Here is a 9,168-nt window from a genome sequence, read left to right as displayed (position 1 = left end):
TTTCCAGCAGTTGGCAGCACTGCCCTGGCGTCAGCTTGCGTAAACCTAACCTCAATGTTGTGAACGAAGCGATTTCGATCGATTTTCCCCATCCAAAGTGTGTTAAAACTCAAAAATGTCGGACGATGAAATGGAAAAGTTCGAGATTACGGATTACGATCTAAACAATGAGTTTTATCGCAGTAGAAAAAAGTTAACAAAACAACAACAGATTTATGGTAACAACTTCACTCCACATCTACTTTGTTTTCGTTTAGTAGAAATAAACGCAAATTAACGAATTGCATTCAGGTGTATGGGCAGACGACAGTGATAATGAAGATGAAAGACCGTCCTTTAATTCTCGAAAACCGAAAAACTACAGCGCCCCCATTGGGTTTGTGGCTGGGGGGGTACAGCAAGCGGGGAAGAAACAGGAGAAGAAAGAGGAGAGTGATGACGAGCAACCGACTACGTCGTTTAAAGTGAGGGATAGTTCTAGTGAATCCGAAGAAGAACGCCCCAGGACAGGTAATAGTAGCCCCCTTGGAGCCTCACTTGACTCTCTCGTAGGTTTCGGAGGAGTCGCTGAAGGAGACATCGCTGGTATGCGCAATAAGAACAACAAATCCAACTCAAATCTGGGGGGTTTGGGCAACTGGGAGAAAAACACAAAAGGAATTGGGGCCAAACTCCTACTTCAAATGGGGTTCCAACCAGGGAAGGGCCTAGGGAAAGACTTGCAGGGGATCACAGCCCCTGTTGAAGCACACTTGCGTAAGGGGAGAGGGGCTATCGGCGCGTACGGCCCTGAGAAATCGGCGAAAGTCCCTCAGAAAAAAGTAAGTTTCGTCTTCTAAAATCCCCAACTAAATTAAAATTCGCAGGAAATCAAAGAAGAGTTTGAAGAAGACGAGAAATCCGACCACAAATGGAAAAAAGGCGACAAGAAAAAAACTCGCTACTACTACCGTAGTGTCGACGACGTCATTGAAAAGGGCAAACGACCCGGAGCCTTCCGAAACTTGGGCTCCGCCAGCGAACTAAGCAAAGTCAAAGTCATAGACATGACGGGGCCCCAACAACGAGTCTTGAGCGGTTACCACGCTTTAAGCGGGCTGAAAGCTCCGCCAGGAGTCGAACACTTTGAGGACGTGGTCCACAAAAAGTGCTCGAATTTCGCTTTGCCTGAAATCCAACACAATCTCGACGTTTTGGTGGACATGTGCGAACAAGATATTATTCGAATTGACAGAAATACGAGACATAATCAGGATAGAATAGTGGCGCTGAAGAACGAACATGAAAACTTGAAAAGTTTAGTCAAGAAAGAGGACGATCTTGTTAATAATTTGAGGAGTGTGATTGAGATTGTTGATAAGTTGTTAGATCCATCTTTGGGGTTGTCATTGCTTCAAGTTGCCCAAATTTTTGACAATTTGCAGGTAACATACGCGCCTTATTTTGTAGCTATGCGTGGTTGGAAACTTTTCCATTTTCACTTTTAACGGTCACTTAGGTTTAATTATGCAAGGTGTGTGCTTTGGGCTTGGTTCAAGGTTATTACAGTGCCGGACAAAAAAAGTGAGGAGTTTTTCCCTTTGTAATACGTGACTTTAATTTGTCCGTTACTGTAACTATCGTTTAGTTGTCTGTTTTTCGTACCATGTGACTTGTAATATTTTAATTTAGGACAACCACTACGAAGAGTTCGTTCGTTACGAGCTGGGAGAGCTGGCGCCGGGTTTAGTGGGGCCCTTATTGACATCGGCTCTGGCCAGTTGGTCTCCTTTGGCTAACCCGAAACAATATATCGACGTATTTAGTCGTTGGAAGGACATTCTGGACAAGCCCAGACAACGTGGGACACTAGAAGGTAATAATATGGGAATTCAGCCATATGATAGTCTCTTATGGCACACTTGGATGCCTGTAATGCGAATTTGTGTTAGGTAAGTTACTTTATTGTTTGTCTATAACTGGATATCAGCACTCGCTTTGGAGTGTTCATAATTAATAACACGAATTTTGTGTTGAGGACGTGTGTGCTATATTTCCACCAAGTGCAAGGACTCTTTGTAAGAATGAACGACTTCTTTGCAGTGCGTGGAATCCGAAAGATTGCGATCCTCTCATTACTCTAATTGAGACGTGGATGGCGTTGTTACCACAGTGGATCTTGGACAACATTTACGACCAACTGATCATGCCGAGAATACAAGCAGAAGTTAACATTTGGAATCCTTTGACGGATACCATCCCGATACACGTCTGGATACACCCATGGATACCATTACTCAACGCGAGACTCCAAGCGATCATTTATCCCATAATCCAAGAGAAACTGGGGGCGGCATTAACAAACTGGCACCCGTCAGACAAATCTGCAAAGCCGATGTTAAAGCCGTGGCAAAGAGTCCTACCAGATGGTGTCTTTGTCGCTTTTCTCATCAAGCACATTGTTCCGAAACTCCAACTCTGCATGCAGAATTTGGTGATAAATCCGCACCAACAGCACTTGGATGCGTGGTATTGGGTGATGGACTGGAGCGACATGGTGTCGGTGGGTAACATGACTCTGATTCTCGACAAGTTCTTCTTCCCTCGATGGCGACAGACTCTGGCGATGTGGCTGAACCACAACCCCAATTATAACGAAGTCACCGAATGGTACACGGGGTGGAAAAGCATGTTATCTGAAGAACTCCTCGCACAACCTACAATCAAGGAAAATTTCCACAACGCTCTGGAAATTATGAATAGAGCCGTGAACATGGGCCAACAACCAGGAGCGAAAGAATCGATTTCCTACTTGAGCAGCATGGAGAACGACTTGCCGCCGCCACCGCCCCCGAGGATAGACGTAAGTTTGAAGTTACGACTTTCCGTACAACGGTCTTACTCTCGTTTTTAGAATTTCGCAGAGACTGTGCGAGCAGCATCCAAAATCCCTCCTCTGTATAAAGACCTGGTGGCAAAGAGGTGTGAAGAAAGGGGTATTTTATTCGTCCCGATTCCAAACAAGTATTATGAGGCGAAACAAGTCTACAGGATAGGTTCCAACGGGCTTCAATGCTACATTGACCGGAATGTCGTGTTTTCCTCACAAAACAACTCAAATTGGGTTCCTACCTCTCTAAACAGACTCTTAGATATGGCTTAAGTTTTTTTATTGTACATAGTTTTGTTTACTCAACTTAACAATGTGTATATATGGAGTGGAATTTAATAAAGAGCGGATAATATGGCGGGTTTTATTGAGTAAGTTACACCTAAGATATTGCTTAGTTTTTGGAGTGTATTCGATTTTACTTACTTTAGAATGACCTAATTAGGCAGTACTAATTACACTAAACTAGTCTGGACGACTTTGAATTTTATTACGTGTTGGCAGCTGTAGTGGTCACAAGAAACAAGTGGTAAAGTAGACCGGCTTCACTCCACGGCCTTAAGGAGTGCCTGTTTCACTCCACGGCCTTGAGGATTACCTGTTTTACTCCATCTTGAGTCCCTGCTTAACTCCACGACCTTGAGGAGTCTCTGTTTCACTCCACGGCCTTAAGGAGTGCCTGTTTCACTTCACGGCCTTGAGTAGAAGCTGTTTCACTCCAAGGCCTTAAGGAGTTATTGATTTATTGCTCACTAGAAGAGTCACTAGTCAATGTCGCAAATTGAAACAGACAGTCAAGGCCGTGGAGTAAAACAGGAACTCCTCAAGGCCGTGGAGTGCCTTTTTACTCGACGGCCTTGAGGAGTTCCTGTTTCACTCCACGGCCTTGAGGAGTGCCTGTTTAACTCCACATTGAGGAGTCTCTGTTTCACTTCACGGTCTTGAGGAGTGCGTGTTTCACTCCACGGCCTTGAGGACTGCCTGTTTTACTCCACGGCCTTGAGGACTGCCTGTTTTACTCCACCTTGAGTCTCTGTTTCACTTCACTTCCTTGAGAAGAGTCTGTTTCACTCCACGGCCTTGAGTAGAGTCTGTTTAACTTCACGGCCTTGAGTAGAGAATGTTTCACTCCACGGGTTTGAGGAGTGGCTGTTTCACTCCACGGCCTTGAGGAGTGCCTGGTTCACTCCACGGCCTTGAGGAGTGCCTGTTTTACTCCACCTTGAGGAGTGCCTGTTTTACTCCACCTTGAGGAGCCTCTGTTTTACTCTACGGCCTTGAGGAGTCTCTGTTTTACTCCACGGCCTTAAGGAGTTATTGATTTATTGCTCACTAGAAGAGTCACTAGTCAATGTCGCAAATTGAAACAGACAGTCAAGGCTGTGGAGTAAAACAGGCACTCCTCGAGGCCGTGGAGTGCCTGTTTTACTCGACGGTCTTGAGGAGTGCCTGTTTAACTCCACCTTGAGGAGTCTCTGTATCACTTCACGGCCTTGAGAAGTGCGTGTTTCACTCCACGGCCTTGAGTCTCTGTTTCACTTCACGCCCTTGAGAAGAGTGTTTCACTTCACGGCCTTGAGTAGAGCCTGTTTAACTTCACGGCCTTGAGTAAAGCATGTTTCACTCCACGGCCTTGAGGACCGCCTGTTTTACTCCACCTTGAGGAGTCTCTGTTTCACTCAACGGCCTTGAGGACTGCCTGATTCACTTCACGGCCTTGAGGAGTGCGTGTTTCACTCCACGGCCTTGAGAATCATTGATCACTAAAAGAGTCACTACTCAATGTCGCGAAGTGAAACAGGCACTTCTCAAGGCCCCGGAGTAAAACAGGCACTCCTCTAGGCCGCGGAGTAAAACCGGCACTGAGTGAAACCGGCACTACTTACAACTGCCAGAGCTGCCAACAGCGTTTGAATTCCAAGGCCTCGAAATATAAATAAAACCACAGGAGGCGTAAAACCTACATTCGTCCGCTCTCCCGTCACTAAAATTACCGTTTTCTCTCATAAAATATGATATAAATTTATCACAGATATGTAAAGGGGAGAATTCCTACCACCGCTACGTTTGACTTAAACTTCTAACCCGGGCACGATTCCATTAACCACCGGTTTCTCTGTCCGCGTGTGCCACACATAGACCCGCGTGCAATTGTCTGCCAGCGGCTCCAACTCTTCTTTCGTGGTAAAATAACTCAAGAACTCGCTCTCTTGGTATCCTTTCTCCATTTTGTAGGAGAAAGCGGCGTCGCTGGCCAGGATGAGGTCTAAATTTATAGCGAAACCAGCCATGTCGATCGCGAACGGTCTGTCGGCCTTCCATCCACTTCTGTACCCTTTTACTTTACCTACAAAACGAAAACGTAGACTGATAATTAGGTGGCCCCAGGGGCAAATTACCGGTTTTTTCGTCCAAAATCGGGACTTCTGCGTTGAGCCCCCCGACCAACCCCACCGGCCAGACTCCAACTTTGTTAATTTTCGTCATTTCGTGGAAAACCTTCACGTTGTACGTGTTGTCGTCGTCCATGAAGTAAACAATCCCTTTGTCTTTCTTGAGGGTGAGATTCTCACGGAGCCACTTCAAAGCGGCGTTTCTTTGCTCCACTCCACGGTGGCGTTTCCATCGCGGGTCCTTAAAACTCATCTCAGATTAGTTTTCACAGGAGGGAAACTTTACCTTGTCTTTGAGTTTCTCGAACGGGGGCGTTTTGGCATTCAGATGCGTGACCAGCAAATTAGATTCGGCTATGATATTCCTTACAATATCAGTTTTGGTTTCTGCGTCTTCCACCACAATCCAGTGGACATTTGGCACTAATTGTAACGTCTGCGAGATTCGAGTGAGCTCCGCTTTTTGTACGTGTCTCCAGTATGTGGGGGTCACCGCGTAAATAACAGGAAGATTTGCATTTTTCTTATTGACTATCTGCTGCAGTAGAGCTAGCTGTTGGTGGGTCAATTGGAGCTGATCCTTGTGGATTTCAATGGCTTTCTCAATGGAATTCAAAGTTCTTACATCTACAAAGACGGGGTTATTTCAAAGACATGTAACGGGGGCACTCACTTGATTCAATTATACACAGCTTCCAGATTATAAGCAGAATTCCTAACCCGACGAACCAATAAGCAAACCGCTTTATTCTCATTTCCAGACCACCGACACGATCCATAAGTTTAATTTACCAGTAAACTGAAGTAGAATTAATGAGTAATGGATATTTTTAATGATTTCATAATGTTCGGTCAACAGCTGATTCAAGGTCACGTGGTATCAACAAACACTGATACGTGTGAAGATAGGCGCGGCACCTCCACATGACGTATGTCTTTGTTTAAGACTTAGTAACATTTTACCAAAATTTTCAATTTGAATTTTCTCGGGAAATTTTACAGGTAGCGAGGAACGGATCAAAGAAATGGTTTCAGAAACACCAAATTCTATTGGGGGCACAGTTTCGTGTTGTTTTGAGGGGTCTCTTGACAAAAAATTAAAAATTTCTGACGCACAATTTTGAAAACAAAGTGACACTCACAAGCGACTACGTTTTTTTTATCAGCGATTTTGGTTTCAATGGAAAATAATTGTTTACAGTAAGGAGTGGTCAAAATACAATGAGAGCCACCAGTCATCTTAGAAAAGAGTACAATACACTAATTTTTCTATTTAGCATTGTAAATAAATTTATAAAAAACATTTAAAAAAGCGATTAGGGATTTTTAACAAGTTACGTTGGTAACAAATGAAGTAATGACGTCTGTCCGACAAAACTTGAATTTGAAAATCCGCATTTCTGCCGTTTTTTGCTTAATTTTCTCAGTTTAGCTATTTATTATTATTGTGAATCGCATTTAAGTGAAAGTGAAAGAAGAAAAACACCTTTTTTGGCAAGAAAAATTTAATACACTTTTTTCTTGTACAGTACGGTTTGTTACCTAACGTATTTAAATTAAGTTTTAAATTTCCCGACCGACAGGAGTGGAGAGTTTAACGTAGTTGACAAGTGTTTAGGTTGACATGTTAAAAAACCTACTCTAAACTGTTTAGCTTTAAGTATACAAAGGTCAGTATCACATACAAAAAAATGAGTTTTTCCCGTTAGTAATTTGCGCGTATTTCCAGATCCTCTTCGCCCGCCTAATTTGACTAAAAAGTTATCACAACAGTTTCCATCTGATTACATACAACTAGAAAGTAAAAGCGAAACTGTACTTAGGCTGGTTTGGGTAAGGCAGCTGACACAATGTCGTAGTAATAAATGCAAAAAACGGTGTTATTATGAGAGACGATCCTCAAGAACTGTCCTGCGATAGCTGCCAGTTCCTTTTGCAAAGAAGTCAATCCTGTGGGGACTTTCTGCGGCGCTGCTGTCGAAGACTCGATGATATCCAGGAAGAATTCTTTAATCCGTTGGCCTAAAAAACGTCCGTAAATATGTAATAATCATCGCATTTGAACCCAACTCACGAACTAGGAGTTTAATTTTATGATCGGACTCGCTCACGCTTAATATTTGTTGCCTCAAAACCGTCTCAGTCACTTCATCAATTACGTTAAGTTGGTATTTCCGTTGTGCGTCTTTCACGTCGCTAATGACCTGTTCGGCCACGTTTGGTAGCACCTCCAACATGTCCCTAAAAAACGATTTTACAAAACGTCATTTCTCCGATCATTTCTTTACTTGTTAGATTTAACAGTTTGTAGAAGTATGGCAATGTGGTCTTTGAGGGCGCCTTTGAACTCGGCGATTGATTGCAAGTCCGGACCTGCAGTGCTCAAAGTCACTAGTAAAATGGTCCCGACTGCTGTCAATCGATTTGTTTTCATTTGCAAGTCTCTCAATCGCGCCTCATCGATCAAGAACGTCTGAAGACAAAAAAAAAAGTACAAAACTGGATGAGTGGTGGCGGCGAGTACCTCTGGATAAGGAGCGTCGGCCTCCCAATCTAAGAGATCGATGAAGGCCTCCCAGGAGGCCTTTTTCACTAAGTTGCGGACGTAAGAATCATAGGCGGCTGGATTAGAAGGGGGCTCCTCCGAGGTGTCGACGTGCTTCAGCAGCCACTTTTTCGTGTGCTCTAAACCATCTGTTTGAACTGCTAAATAATCGGCGAATTTTTTGCGCTCGAGCTCAACGCTGTGGGCGATGATGTCCGGACGCGCCATCTGAAGAGTGAAGTTCGCCATATCCAGTTTCATCAAGTCCAGAGTCTGGAAAAGCGCACTTTACTAAATGAGAGTGTCTAGACTAAACTACCTCCAGAATGCCCTTGAAGGTGTCAACAACATCGACTGTTTGCGTCAATTCTTTGATCTTCTCGTCTCTGACGGGGGCGCACAGCTTGGCCATCACAGAAATCACATATTGGGCGTAATGCTGGAATTCATACACGTAATTAGGGGGATAAATCGGGGGGCCTTTACCCCAAAATCCAGGACCCCGTTCTCCGCCTGCTGCTTAATCAGCTCGCTGTCTAAAATCTCAGAAATCTGCTGCTTGATCTTGGTGTGTTGGGGCAACAGCACCGCAAACAGCCCCTTCTTGATGTCTTCCAACAGCACCAGCGCCTAAGACAGGTGAATCACCTTTCAAGGTTCTCCGTGGGACGATGAATCACCTTACCTGTGCGTAATTCGGGGGACTCTCCGCCAGCTCATTCCTAAGAATATCCCAGAAGACCTTCCTCATTGTATCATTCACCATCTGCTGAAGACTGTTGGGCTCGGGCTCCACCTTCTGCAATTTAAAGTCCTCGTCCACCACAATTTGATGGACCAAAGCCATGTCTCTCATGCCATTAGCAGCCTGCATGATCTCCTCCAAACTGACGAACTTGGGGGGCGACGCCGCCGTCATCCCCGACGACACCATGAACTGCGCGGAAGTCGTCCTCTGTCTGTTAAAAACTCGTAAAAGAGAAATTACAAGAACGCACGAGTTTACCGTTTCCCTGCACTGCTCTGGGCCCCATCGTCGCTAGTAATGGAGCACTCGCTCTGAGTGCGGACGCGGGGGCCCGTTCCCGTGTCTTTGGGGTCCGAAGTCCCCCCGTATTTCCCGTCCTCGCCGCTCATCACAAACTAAAATTATAAAAATGGGGTCGGACTAATTAAAGAATAGTTGGGCAATCGGCAACCGGGGCTCCACGTACCTGAACAACACTCACGAATTTTTAATGAAAAGAACACGAAAATTTCGAAATTTTTTCAAAAACCGTCAAAAACACAGCTGTTCCGTGTTTACCAACAATGAACAATGACAACGGCTAGGGATTTCAAGTTTCCTAATATGGCAACGC

General features: G+C 44.7%; 3 protein-coding genes across 5 annotated transcripts; 1 reads left to right on the top strand and 2 right to left on the bottom strand.

Moving 5' to 3' along the window:
- Positions 1–3,224, top strand: LOC148166527 (tuftelin-interacting protein 11-like). Of its 2 annotated transcripts, XM_088048747.1 has the most exons (7): positions 2–218; positions 292–510; positions 553–821; positions 867–1,424; positions 1,672–1,931; positions 2,083–2,842; positions 2,894–3,224. In XM_088048747.1, the coding sequence occupies exons 1-7, from the start codon at positions 116–118 to the stop codon at positions 3,140–3,142; spliced, it is 2,418 nt and encodes an 805-aa protein (XP_087904873.1). In that variant the 5' UTR covers positions 2–115; the 3' UTR covers positions 3,143–3,224. The 2 variants fall into 2 exon arrangements, with proteins under 2 accessions (XP_087904872.1, XP_087904873.1); XM_088048746.1 differs by having other exon boundaries at positions 1–218; positions 292–821.
- Positions 3,225–4,350: 1,126 nt separating this feature from the next.
- LOC148166526 (galactosylgalactosylxylosylprotein 3-beta-glucuronosyltransferase I-like) lies at positions 4,351–6,195 on the bottom strand. The gene is made up of 4 exons (XM_088048748.1): positions 5,936–6,195; positions 5,549–5,889; positions 5,269–5,503; positions 4,351–5,216 (listed from the first exon to the last, which is right to left on the bottom strand). The coding sequence occupies exons 1-4, from the start codon at positions 6,039–6,041 to the stop codon at positions 4,942–4,944; spliced, it is 957 nt and encodes a 318-aa protein (XP_087904874.1). The 5' UTR covers positions 6,042–6,195; the 3' UTR covers positions 4,351–4,941.
- Positions 6,196–6,754: 559 nt separating this feature from the next.
- On the bottom strand, positions 6,755–9,141 carry LOC148166525 (T-complex protein 11-like protein 1). 2 transcript variants are annotated; one of them, XM_088048897.1, is made up of 9 exons: positions 9,022–9,141; positions 8,814–8,975; positions 8,493–8,766; positions 8,294–8,437; positions 8,127–8,246; positions 7,787–8,080; positions 7,551–7,735; positions 7,337–7,503; positions 6,755–7,284 (listed from the first exon to the last, which is right to left on the bottom strand). In XM_088048897.1, the coding sequence occupies exons 2-9, from the start codon at positions 8,942–8,944 to the stop codon at positions 7,082–7,084; spliced, it is 1,518 nt and encodes a 505-aa protein (XP_087905023.1). In that variant the 5' UTR covers positions 8,945–8,975; positions 9,022–9,141; the 3' UTR covers positions 6,755–7,081. The 2 variants fall into 2 exon arrangements, with proteins under 2 accessions (XP_087905023.1, XP_087905022.1); XM_088048896.1 differs by having other exon boundaries at positions 8,814–8,950.
- Positions 9,142–9,168: the final 27 nt, after the last annotated feature.

This window comes from Gnatocerus cornutus, unplaced genomic scaffold (assembly GCF_029298725.1).
Source record: "Gnatocerus cornutus isolate USDA-ARS CGAHR unplaced genomic scaffold, icGnaCorn1.1 ctg00000023.1, whole genome shotgun sequence".
NCBI classification, from domain to species: domain Eukaryota; kingdom Metazoa; phylum Arthropoda; class Insecta; order Coleoptera; family Tenebrionidae; genus Gnatocerus; species Gnatocerus cornutus.
Note: the sequence above shows the minus strand (reverse complement) of the source record. Positions and strands in the feature narration are given on the sequence as shown.

Excerpts from the sequence above, each read along its gene's own strand:
- LOC148166525 (XM_088048897.1), bottom strand. The coding sequence starts at position 8,944 with ATGAGCGGCGAGGACGGGAAATACGGGGGGACTTCGGACCCCAAAGAC. Across the intron at positions 8,438-8,492 it reads GTCCCCCGAATTACGCACAG|GCGCTGGTGCTGTTGGAAGA; the intron begins GTAAGGTGATTC and ends CACCTGTCTTAG. Across the intron at positions 7,736-7,786 it reads CCGACGCTCCTTATCCAGAG|ACGTTCTTGATCGATGAGGC; the intron begins GTACTCGCCGCC and ends TTTTGTCTTCAG.
- LOC148166526 (XM_088048748.1), bottom strand. The coding sequence starts at position 6,041 with ATGGATCGTGTCGGTGGTCTGGAAATGAGAATAAAGCGGTTTGCTTAT. Across the intron at positions 5,890-5,935 it reads GCTGTGTATAATTGAATCAA|ATGTAAGAACTTTGAATTCC; the intron begins GTGAGTGCCCCC and ends CCGTCTTTGTAG. Across the intron at positions 5,504-5,548 it reads TCGAGAAACTCAAAGACAAG|GACCCGCGATGGAAACGCCA; the intron begins GTAAAGTTTCCC and ends ATGAGTTTTAAG.
- LOC148166527 (XM_088048746.1), top strand. The coding sequence starts at position 116 with ATGTCGGACGATGAAATGGAAAAGTTCGAGATTACGGATTACGATCTA. Across the intron at positions 1,425-1,671 it reads AAATTTTTGACAATTTGCAG|GACAACCACTACGAAGAGTT; the intron begins GTAACATACGCG and ends ATTTTAATTTAG. Across the intron at positions 1,932-2,082 it reads GTAATGCGAATTTGTGTTAG|TGCGTGGAATCCGAAAGATT; the intron begins GTAAGTTACTTT and ends ACTTCTTTGCAG.